Source organism: Trachymyrmex septentrionalis, unplaced genomic scaffold, assembly GCF_001594115.1.
Source record: "Trachymyrmex septentrionalis isolate Tsep2-gDNA-1 unplaced genomic scaffold, Tsep1.0 scaffold16, whole genome shotgun sequence".
Classification (NCBI taxonomy): domain Eukaryota; kingdom Metazoa; phylum Arthropoda; class Insecta; order Hymenoptera; family Formicidae; genus Trachymyrmex; species Trachymyrmex septentrionalis.
Window position 1 is genome coordinate 4,622,987 of NW_017304758.1, and position 12,991 is coordinate 4,635,977.

General features: G+C 37.1%; 1 protein-coding gene across 1 annotated transcript; it reads left to right on the forward strand.

Annotated features, from left to right (window-relative positions):
• Nucleotides 1-9,857: 9,857 nt before the first annotated feature.
• On the forward strand, nucleotides 9,858-11,545 carry LOC108746031. The gene is made up of 3 exons (XM_018482518.1): nucleotides 9,858-9,952; nucleotides 10,430-10,639; nucleotides 11,221-11,545. The coding sequence occupies exons 1-3, from the start codon at nucleotides 9,905-9,907 to the stop codon at nucleotides 11,515-11,517; spliced, it is 555 nt and encodes a 184-aa protein (XP_018338020.1). The 5' UTR covers nucleotides 9,858-9,904; the 3' UTR covers nucleotides 11,518-11,545.
• The last annotated feature ends 1,446 nt before the right edge of the window (nucleotides 11,546-12,991 follow it).

Consider the following 12,991-nt stretch of genomic DNA (forward strand, 5'->3'; position numbering starts at 1 on the left):
GCGGCGGCGGCGGCGGCGGCTCTTCAACCTCTACCTACCTACTCTCCTCCTCTTCTCTTATTTTCTCTTTCTCCTTTACATACCCGTTCGCCAGAGAGCCAGCCAACGCTGCTGTCTTCCTACAAGAATCTCGCGGTATAAACTGTATGAAGCCCCGTTTACACGACCCAGAATTGTAACAGTACTCTGTGTCCATATAATTACGTGTACACGCACCATATACGCAACGTTTCTTTTTTTAATTCATACGTGTACAATATGAAAAGTATTTTCCTTATTTTTCTGAAACTTCTCTAGAAATTAAACATGTAATAATTTAAAATCTTTCTATTCATCGGGATACGAGTATTATCTTAGATAATTTCTAGGTTTGATTTTGTTTTTTTTTTTTTGCAAATTAAAAATAAAAGGATCCTCTTTAAAAGTCTTAATGATTATATATTTCGTAAGAGTAATTTAATTCGATCCGTAGACTAATTGTGAATAGCGTGGGATGAGCTTAACGATGAGGAAGGATTAACTTGATGCTATTACTCCGAGTTTCGATGCGAGAAGAGAGACGACGCCGTCAATCTCGGAGATTAACGCGAAACTCGCTGCTGATCGTCACGTTCCGCCGAGTGACAATCAACCTTCATTACTTTCCGGTACATCAAATCGGATTACTTTCCAAAAATCGATTCGTTGCGTTGTTGGCTTCGATCAGGATTGTCACGTAAATTTCCTCATCCTAACGTTCTATAACATTTCCCTGATTTCCGAACAAGATTTTATGAACAATAAGAATTTTATTTTAGATCGTACGCGTGCGAGAACACAATACTAGAAATTAAATGCCTATAACGGTTGAAGCTGAATCTTTAATGTTTAAATAATTCAATATGAATTATATATATATATAATACTATATACACTGTTAGAAATACTTTCTTTACATGTAAATGAAGTTCGTGGTTGTGAACGAAATTAAAAGTAATGAATGATTTAACTGAAAATTAAGTTACAGTAGTTTAGTTAAATGTAAGGAATGTGTCTATTAAATTTCATAAATTTTCATGAAAAATACATTAAATTTCACGAAATTTTAACAGTGTGTGTACATGCATACCAAGATTTTTATCATTTTCCTTCCAATAATATTAAAAAATATTTTGTTTTTTTGTCGTTATATTTTTGGAAAGCATCAAATATTTTTACCGTTTTCCACTGGGAAAACTAATGCAACGCTGGTGCATACTGAGTACAATTGAATGTAAATCGATTTACATATTTTCATCGTTAATAAATAATTTAACTCTTTTAATTACATATTCTTTGTTTCGATAACCTCATATATAATAACCTGAAAAGGATTAAATTATTTATATTAACCTACCAAAAATATGTGAATCCATTTGCACTGAATTGCACCGGTCTTGCATTAGTTTTCCCGGTGAAAAACGTTACTTTCTGTTCGTAAGTCTGTTCTTTTTAGTTTTTGGCACATGTCAATCATCTTTTCTCTTTCTTTCTCCAATATGAAAAGAAAAAGACAAACCATGCAAGAAGTTCAGCTAAAAAAAACGAACTTTATGTGACGTCATATACACCCCAATTTTCGTTAAACAAGATTATGAGACACATTCTCTTAAATTATTGTTTCATTGACTAATTCACAATCTGACGTTCAACTTTTTCACCAACGGCGATAAATGAGGAAAAAAGTTAGATATACTTCTTCTGACTCGTACTGACATAAAATATGACGCTATTTATCTCGTGATCGAAAAATTGACCTGAATTATAGTAATCACGCGTTATAGTAATCACCCGAATTTAACGACGGCGCACGAAGATCGATAACTAAAAGATCGAATTCGTTATTTTGCTCTCGTCCCGCGCGAGTATTCGCGCGGTAAATAAGCTGATCCCGTTCCCGCGTGTGTAAAATTACACGTAGGGAAACTTAATCGCACGATTGTTATTAACAAATAAAAACAAAACGAAAAAAAAAAAGAGGAAACTCTAAACTTCCGGTCTGTTTCCGTTGTAAGAATCGATATCCTCGTCATTGAGATCACTTCGGTGTTTACGTCGACGACACGCACGTCATCGTTTACAAACGCGCGGTTGTGTTGTTTCGACGCTTCAATGAATTACGAGTCAGACGGGGAGATGAAAGACAGCGACGGGGATAGAGAGAAAAGGGGGGTAGAGAGAGAGAGAGAGAGAGAGAGAGAGAGAGAGAAGGGGAGAGCGGGGGATAGTGGGTGACAGGCAAATTAGAGAAATGCGCTCCGATTTCGTATTCTTATATTCTTTACGTCGAGATATTCTTTATTTACATTGCTTCACCGAGAGACTTGCTCGGCCGAGTGCTGCGCAATACTACTCGGAAAGTCCCGTCCGTGTCAAATCGGTGATACTCTTTTTGGAGACTGTACCCGCACGCTATTATCTCCTAGCGGTGTTTCAGAAGAAACATAGGCGTCGCCGCCGGAGGAGTTTCAGCTTGTGTTTTCAGGATACCTTTCATCTCTACACATCGACGATCACCTTCCATCCCTCATCCATTCGTCTCTACTCTCCTTCTTCTCCCTAATACTAATGCGCCCCATGCGCTACTGTTAGCAACACGCTTGATCGAAATAAAAGAAAAAAAAGAAAAAAAAAAGAGAAAAAGAAAAAGGAAGAGAAACAATTAACTTGAACAAAAACACGACAGGGCCTCCTTTGTATGCAACGTCCCGCGCGCTGGCTGCGTAAGCGCGAAATTAAATATACGTCGCGAGATATAGGTACATATATACTGACACCTCTACGCTTTTACATAGTCCCTCGTCAGCCCCTTCTCACGTTCTATGGTGTAATATGATTTCAAAAAATAAAATACCAAGTGAATTCTGAACCTTCAAACGTAGCTTTTATCTGGAGAACAATCGTATAATTTTTTCCCTGCGGAAAAAGTGAAAAGTGAAAATTTTTTTGTATATACGTACATAAAAATTGTGATTTTTCACGCTTTCACTCTGGAAAAGAGTTACACGATCGCAATTGAATTCTGGCTCGTGTTACGGATAACCAAAACGGAAAACTATAATTGAGAAAATCAATTATAGTTATGCCCTTGTGTGCAAAGAAAGTTAATTTTGTTAACAGATAAATAAGACAATTTCTTCGATTGATGCAATATCTTCTGAAGGAAAGAAATATTACAGTATTTTAATATCAATAGTAATTTACATTACTGTGTCAAATTGATTTCTCAATCAAACGTTGAAGTGTCTGAATTAGGACAAAAATATAGAAAATTAAAAAATATCTTTGATGTATCAGGGAAAAAGTTATGAAATTTTAGGATAAAGAATCTGTTACAGTTCTGATATCGTTCACTTAAAAATAAAATATATTCAATCTTAATTCGAGGTATCTTAATCAAATGTGTTTCTTTTTTTATACGTTCTAAAAACCACGAAATTTGTGACGTATCGGTGGAATACCCACGAAGTTGTCATATCTTAAAATGGGTTGTACAGTCCGGGTCGTAACGGCGGAATGTTTGCAGCGGACGCAGCACGGATTCTCTGAGAGAGAGAAAAAGAAAGAGAAAGAGAAAGAGAGAGGCGAGTAAATATCGCGCAATTCCGTCGTTTGGAATTCTCTATTTCCTAGGAGGTGAGCCCCCGAATGGCGACGCCATTGAACGACCGGCCGGTCGGTCGGTCGGTCGGCTCGAAGCATCCCCCTCACACTCCCTATACAGAAAGGCTCTCTACCCGAATCCGCCATGCCACGCTGCGGCGTGCTGCGCTGTGCCGTGCCGCGTTGCGGTACGGTTTGCCGTGCCATCCTCAGCCGAGTAGCGTGGCTAGTTGTTTCTTTTCTTTATTCCTTTGTCGGAAAGTCGGCGGCAAGTCTCGTTTTTAAGAGGCGGCAGAGAGAGAGAGTCGGGCGAACGGTGAGCGGTGCGGCGCGGTAAGGGGAGGATAGAGGCAAAAGGGAAACGGCGGCGAGCCCGCGGGGGTTGCGCGGGGAGGTTCGGAGGGAGCAGGATGGTGGATCGGTGTAGCTCAGATAGGGGCTTGAAATGGGGGGGAGGGGGTAGAAGGGAGCGCCGCGCGACGCGCTGACTGTTCGCCGGTAAGGGGAAATAAAACGCGCGGCTCAAAAACGCGGGTACAGACTAACCTCGAAATAACGCCGGCAGCATGCACGAACTCTCTCTCCTTTTCTCTCATCCTCGTCCTCTTTTCCTCTCTCTCTGTCTCTCTCTCTCTCTCTCTCTCTCTCTCTCTCTCTCTCTCTCTCTCTCTCTCCGTGTTGAATTCAAGTCATCTATTAATAATAAACTATTTCCAGATGCGTCTTGTGCCACCATCAAGGAACACACTCTCTTTCTATCTAATTTCGCCTAAGCCGCTTTGATCTCGCCAGTGATCACCTGTGCGTCAGATAAAGCGTAAAAAGAAACCAAAATCGATTATAATTCGGGGACGTTCGATTTTCATATCAGCCATATCAGTCAACGCATTTTTAATCCCTTGGCGAACAAATGCTTGTCTCGAGCGGAGACTATCGGAAATTAAACTCGATGGTATTATGTCGATTTTAATTATCTGGTTGCAAAAGGAAAAGATAGCTGAATCCATATATCCGCGACGTCAGCGTCGCTAATTACATGATAGGGGGATGAAAGTTATTGTCATGCCCCGTAAAGAACAAAAGCTTACAGTAACGTTACTGCAACGTTCGCAACGTTGCTGGTGTGATCTGTGCTGTATGGGATGAGTCGTAGGGTTACCCGGTTGTACTCTTCTAAAGAGCGTCACGTACCTTTTTTAAGGTCATACTTTTAAGATCGAATTGTACATTTATCAAAATTATACTAATAAGAATTATCAATAAGAAATTATGTTCTAGAAACTGTATTTTATTAAATATACCTACATTTAACGCATAAAAAATATCCTCTCCTTCCATCGTTTTTTTGTTAAATATTCACTGCATACTCTTTTCTCGTGATTGGCTGCGTTTAGCAAAAAAAAAAGAGCAGCTTTGCGATTCTTGTAAGATTTTTTAATACGATTGGTTTATACATTTGGATTCAGTGAGGAACTAAGAGCAAAATCAATCATATTAGAATTTTACAATAGTTGCAAAACTGCTTTTTCTGCTGAACGCAGCCGTACATTTGGATACGGTAATCCTAGCGAATGTCCTAGCAGGGTGTCGATCGGTCGATCGGTCGATCGATCGGCTGGCTGACTGTCGCGAGCATTTCGCGCGATCGCGCCGATTAGACGGTAACGGGCGTCAAAAGGGCGAGGTAAATATTTATCGCGAGAGAGGGAGGACGATTTGAGGAGGGGCGGGAAGAGGAGAGGTCGCGAGATGGACACGCCGGACAGGACAGGATACGGAGAAGGCTATAATACAGTTTTGCCGCGAGCGAACGCGGCGAGAGAGCGACTCGTCCGTCGGCCAACCGGCGTCGGTCGGTTTTGCTTGGACTCTCTCGGCGCGGTTTGCCGGATGATACCGGCGGGAAAAAGGAAGAAAGAACGAGAGGGTAGAAGACGGAGGAGGATTACGGCGAAGAGACGTTGGAGCGGAGGAAACGAACGACGAACAAACGTACGGACGGACGAACGGACGGACGGACGGACGGACGGACGGACGAATGGATCCACCTTGGTCGTGTTACGGCGCGGGGGAAAGGAGGAAACGGCCGGTGCGTTTGATCTCAGCCGCGGGCGCCGACAAAGCGAACGTTCGTCCACTCTCCTACAACGGCGGACCGTCCCTTGGGTTGCGCGCGCGAGAATCGCATCCATGTGTTGGCCGAGAAAGAGAGGAAAGCTGAACGAACGGCAGAGATAGATAGATGGATGAATAGAGAGAGAGTGAGAGGGAGGTTGAACGGGCGAGTAGTGAGCGAGAGCAAGAAAGACGCGAAGCGGAAAGAAGAGAGAAAGAGCGAGCGGTGCGGCAAAGGACCGCGCAAAGAGGGAGAAGGATAGGAGGAACCGGGGTGGCTGAAAGTGAAAGAGAGAGAAGTCGATGAAAAGGAGGAAGATCGTATTCCCCGCTGATGGAAAGAGGGTTCGAGGGGGACACGAGAGAGAGGGATCCGTTCCACGATTCATCGTGTTGTTGCGCTCGCTCTAGCATGGCGTTTCGCCACGCCACTCCCTCGTGGCGGTGCGGTGGTACCCACACACACACACACACATACACACACATGCGCGCGCGCGCGCATCATCGGGTTTGCTATTAATAAATAATGCTCTCTGTAGTCCGCATTACAACTAAGATTCCTTCCCACACTATCATCATAGTTGTGTTGTCGTCGTCGCGCGGGGATGTATTCTCGATTTCGAATACTCGACCGCTCGTGAACTCCGTTCTCTCCTTCTGTCCCATTCTGTCCCATTCTGTCCCCGACTGACACGATGGACATGCGGTCTCTCGGTCTTGTGACATCGCGGAGGGACGCATTGATGTTCACGGCCTCTTTTCCCCATATGTTGGATCTGTATGTGTGAGCGCGTTTCGTGGGATCGCCACGAAGGAGAAACGCGTCAATTATTTCGAGAAAAAGTTGCACCGGAGAAAACAGAGAGATAAAGAGAGAGAAACGAATTCCCCGAGATTCAGCAGTGACGACGTCTGTGACCTGATGAGAACTTCCTTCTTTTCACCGATATTTACTGAATTCATAACGACACGTTGACTCGTCTTTAATAGTATCAAGTAATCGCACATTAAACGATGTAATGCCACTTTAATGTATTTGCATATGCATTAAAATTGCATTATCGCGTCCTCTGTTCTCTCTACCCTCTGTTTTCTCATAAAGTCGTTATTTGAAAAATATCGCAGAGAAACTGATCAATTCAAGTAATTAAAAACGAACGACACAAATGATACTCAAGTAATAAAAACAATGAGTGTCAAAGCTGACGAAATATTCAATCTTTGTATTATTCTCTATTCAATATTAGAAGACTTATTCTTAAAAAAAGTGAAGAAGTTCAACTAAAAAGGATAAGTCTTCTAATTTCTTTTTCGTTCTACATATGGAGAGAAACCTTCATTTCAGCGTTTTCAATTTTTCAAACTAGAGTGTAAAACTTACATTTTACCATAATTACTAGTAGTATACACTTAATTATCGCCTAGATGGAGCGTCGCGTAATTATACGCATTTAATTCGCGGACGCAAAAATAATCGTAATTACAAAATTCCCCGACGATCGATAATCCGATAATGATAGCCAAATAACGTGAAACATAAATGATAAGGGGAATGCCTTTGAAGTCCCCGGTTTCCGCGCCCAATAAACCGACAAAAGCAACCGCGCGGCGTATTATAAATTACGGTATTCATTAGGAAGGCAATAGTTGCGCGCGGCGCAATAAGAGAGGCATTAAGCCCGAGAGCCCGCTGTATATACGTCTACGTGGTACGTGTCGAAACAAAAAAAGGAAAGGGAAGGAAAAAAAGGAATTAGTGAAACGTTGAATTAACGCGAATGATTCAAGCGCGCGGCTTCCTCGAAAGTAATCGGGATCGGCGATAGCGCGGCGAGAAGTCCAAGAAGGTATATTTCTTTACGGCGACACCGAGACATCGTGGTGCTCGACCGACCACACTCCACGACGAAGAGTGTTTTCGTTCATTGAGGACCTTGTGTTCGTTTTATTCCGGCCGCGGAAACACGGCCGTGGTCGATTGGACCGTTGCCCGGTCGAAGAAGAAAAATAGAACGGCGAGAGAAAAAGAAGCGAACGAATATATTCGTGGAAGATTTTTCTAAAAGCGATCGCGATAAAAACACAGAACTCTCGGAATTATCGAGCGCTTTAATGTGAAGAAAGGGGAGGGGAGGGGAGGGGGTACGTGTTCGCTGTAAAACGCGAACTGATTCATCACCTTTGGCACGTATATTATTGATTGAAGAAATAAAATATGGATATGACAAGATAGATAAACAAGAATTTTCGAAAGTTGTGATATTTTTGAAATGTTGGATTTATTTATTTTAGAAAAATTTTGTAATTTTATAAATACGATTAAAGCTTTTTGAAGATGAACGATTTTAAAAGATTGAACATTTGATTTTTAAACTGATAAAATATTGTTAAATTCAACAAAAACACGGTAAATAATTGTATGTTCGGAATCTCTCTTTTCCATAATACGTTTAATTTTTTTCTCCGTCAAAGAACGTTGTTTGTGACACGTTACGATAATTCCAGTGGTTCCATCTAACGGTTGGATTTGTAATCCGGTATGCCGACATACAGTTACATGCAGGTTGGATATTTATGCGTAAAAAATTGTAATTTTTTCAAAAAATATATGAAATTTTTTTATTGTGTCAGTTAAAAAGAAAATATATAATAATTTTATAAAATTACTAATTTTTAATTCAATAATGGAAATATGTTACTTATTTGAATGCAACGTTTACAAAATACGTCTTTGCAAAAAAATCATGGAATTATACTTGAACATGTATAGTACAAATATGAAAAAATTGTAATTTTCTTAAGATTAACAGCGTTTTCCTTAAAAATCATTGTGCGTTACTAATGACAAAGATTTATGTACTTACAAAGAAACCGTCGGATTGCCTCTCACCGATTTCGCTGGACTTTGGATGTGTTGTGGAGCACAAAAAATATTAGATTCAATATTTCCTTGTTAGATCATAAAATGTTAGATCATAAAATTTTGAAATTACATAAGTCTATCTACTAAGATCCACAATTCCATTGAATACGCAAACATTGGCTGTGTTCAACAGAAAAAGCAGTTTTGCAACTGTTGTTGCAAAATTCTTGAAATAATTTATACAATTTATTTAAATTCAATGAGGAACTAATCCAGACAGCATAGAATATTTATGAAAATTTATTAATATTCATTGTTTGAATGTTATATAGATATTTTATACAATATTTTACATAAAGCTTTATTTGAAATACTATTAAAATACATAGGCTAAACATTTTATGTAATACTTATGATAAATATAAATAAATATTTCTAATAATAAGTATTTTTTACTTGAATTATAATGTCTCATTAAGTATTTTCGTAGCATTTACTACAACATTTACAATAAACATTTTATAATATTTATAATAAATGATTTATGATCTGTGCAATCGAAGACCACACAAATATTTACAAAATATTTAAAATAAATCTTATAACTATTTCGTTAATATTTGAGAAATATTGCGTATGCTGTCTGGGGGAAGGGCAAGATCAATCATGTTAAAGAATTTTGCAACAATTGCAAAGCTGCTTTTTCTGCTGAACGCAGCAATTGAATACGATGCGGAGCGAGGAAATCATTTGTTTTGTAGAGTTGAAAAGAAAGAGCGCCGTAGCCAGTGCGACATTTATTGACCTTTCATACACTGGACGTATATATACCGTACATACGCGATGGCGGCGTGCGGCGTGGCGATGAACCGTGACATAAATTACAATAATTCCGCGTCGGCCGCCGGCTCACGGCGTCCTGTAATTCGTTGCTTAATGATAGCGGCAGCCGTCGAAGCGATTCGCGTAATTTCGCGATACCGGTTCGTTCAAAACTCTAAACCGGTATTACGACGACGAATTGCCTTGAGAATGAAATAGAGAGGGAGAAGGAAGAAAAGAAGATCCTAATCGATTTTAATAATACGAATCGCTTTTTGCGTATTATTCATATAAATTGTACAGAATGCGTCATATTTGCCGACGTCATTCATAAATCGAAATCTCCGTTTCACCTACAGTTGATTGTGTCAATAGAATTCAATTGGACACCGGATGAGCGGAGGTTGCGTGTCAATAAATCGCTATATAAGGAAACGACGCTGCGATGACGGCTTATTAACTAAGTGCAGTTTTTCCCCGTGAATGATCGTGGCTTCTGGCTCTTCTTCAGATATTATTAGTAATATTACTGTAAGTCTTCAAGTGAAGTTACGATCGATCCACGGACTGTTAAAAGACTGTTTATCGATTAAATTGTGTAATTAAAAATATTGTATATTTTTTAATTTTTCTTCTTGATGCAAATAAAAAATTTTTTTTGAAGTTTATGTTAAAGGTGTAGTTCGTGAATTAAAGTATAATTCATAATTTGTGCAAAATCTATCCGCTGTCTACGTGATAATATTTTTCGCAATAATAAGTCTTTTTCAATGTTTCAAGTTACTTATTGGCATTATTATTAAATTGACGATCAATTTAATTTGAGACAATTTAATTATTATTTTCAGTTAATGATTGCATTTCAAAACTGACAGTAAACGGAACGTAATTTGTATAACTAAAAAGTGCATATAATTTATATATAATTTTTATTAAACAATCAAGATCTAAGTTTTAATTATATTGGTCATTTCTTTACTTATTTGATTTATTTCCTTTAAATAATAGAACATGAAGATACTATTGGTTGCTATTACATTGCTCCTAGTCATCGAGATTGAAGCTCATCCGGGATGGTCGACTTATCCTGGCTTCCAAGATCAAAGAGGAAACAATCCTGGCCGCGGATGGAGATATCCACAACGAATTGAGCAGCAAAACAATAAATTTACCACTGACATCGAATGGGTATGCCAAAACCCAAAAACAAACGACATAGTACGTACTTATATAAGAATCGTAACAATTTTGAAATCCTCAAATATAAATATTTTTGTTAAAGAATCAATCTTTTATATATCGAAAAACTTTTCGAATAATTATAATCATCTATTTATGTATATAATAATATTCCAAGATTAGTAATATTCCAATAATAATTTTCCAAGATTAATAAACAAATTTTTTCGTACAATTTTAGTCGTCAAAAAATTAAAGAGCGAAAAAATAGTCGACTAAATTTATTCAATTCGTTTCGGTAAATATCTTATTTGAGAATATTTAAAAAAAAAACATCGCGACATAAAAATTACAAATGTTGTATAAATATTGGTATATTTATATAGGATTTATAATTTTTATGTCGCGATGTTCTTTTTAACTTTAAAATATTTCGAAGGTCGATTCTCACATGAGGTACGAATTGAATAAATTCAGTCTATTTTTTCGTTCTTTAATTTTTTAACGACTAAAATTTGTGCGAAAAAATTTTATATAAGTATACAATATATGTGTGTGTGTGTGTATGTTCTTATAAAATATGCAAGTATATAAGTCGAAATACATTTCGTGTTTTATAGATGATTATTGCCTCCGACGACACACGACATACACCGCAACAAAATTCTGATAGGGAATCGTGGTGGCAGTGGCCACCAGGCCATAATGTTCCACCAGGGCACCAATGGCAGCATCATCCACATGGAAATCATTGGAACAAACCAATCATTATCATTCAAGAACCTCCAAATGATAACAATTATACACCACTTCCGACAACATCGAAAACTCCTAATAACGTTGATGAACAAACGAATTCTCCGCCTTATCATGGTGGAGAAGGTTCTATCGATATTAGAGTCGGGCCAACAGAATAATCTATTTTTATACTTTTTATTTATAATTAAATTGATATATATATATATATATATATATTATATATAAATAAAATTAAATAGTATGATTATATTTAACTTTTTATGAATCTCGTAAATTGTTTCTTATTCATTATTTTTAATGTTTAAATAATGTCATAATTATCAATTTTCTACAGAAGCCACCGCTGTGTTATACATTAATTTTTAATGTTAAATAATTAATTAATTAATCATTAAAAAAATGTTAATAAATATTAGAAAAATATAATATTAAGATTATAGCTTATTGTAATTAGTCTCTTAACATGTAGATATAAGAAGAAACATGTTTATATATATGTACATATATACTTTTTTCAATTGTGTAAGTAACAGATTGTAATTTTAAAAATTTTGAATAATTATATTTAGATATGTAAAATATATTATACGTAAAGTATAATAACGTTCCATTGTTTACAATAAAAATTTTTCAATACGTTATACTATGTATTATGCTTTAGTTCCGAAACACAGGTGGTATAGTAGATGTAGCACAGATTTTTTGCATATCCATACAAACGAGAATGGATTGAAATGAATTGAAATGGATTCAGATTTTTAGAAATATCGGTTCACGAATGTTAAAATGAATGCTTTTCAATCCTGAATGCATTTTTATTTATTTATAGGAATTGCATGGAGCATATCTCTATGCCTTTCAATCTAAAAATAATATTAGCTTTTTTTGTGCATTGTTAATACTGTTCAATTCAAAAAAAAAAAATTTTGAATAGGAAAGAAGTTTTTCAATCCAATTGCATCCAATTGAATCCAAAAAAAAGTATTCGCTATTTAAAATACGCATTTGGATAGAAAAAAATTTTAATCCATTTTAATCTATTCTCGTTTGTTGGATAACACATAATTAATAAAAAAAATTTAAATAAAAAAATCAACCAATCAGAATTCTTTATTTCCTTTCTTTCCATGAAATAAAAAACTTAGATTAGTTGATTTTTTTTATGCGTTATGTAAATGTGCTCCGGCCTTAATCGACTATGATTGCAAAAGTCCGGTCGGCTTGTAATCAGCAGTGTTGGGTATGTATTAAACATAATATATCATAACATAATATATATCGTTTTTATATGTATAATACCATGTATTATACGTTCTTTTTATAGGTTTTATACGTATTATACGTAATATAGAAACGTATTATACACACGTAAAGAGAGAGAAATGTAAGAAACTACTCACAGTTCTAAACCAACTCTTACCCAACTCTGATCAGTATTGTCGGTAGAATGATATATAGGCTTTAGGGAGACTCACGTCTTTAGAAAACCAGGAAGCAGAAAAGCAGAAGCCAATCAGAACTCACACTGGTAATAGGCACTGTTCTATTTTCTTTTCAACGCGAGTTTTGATTGGCTCTATCTGCTTTCTGCTTTCCTGTCAAGGTGTGAACTGTCCTTTAAAGCTTACTATT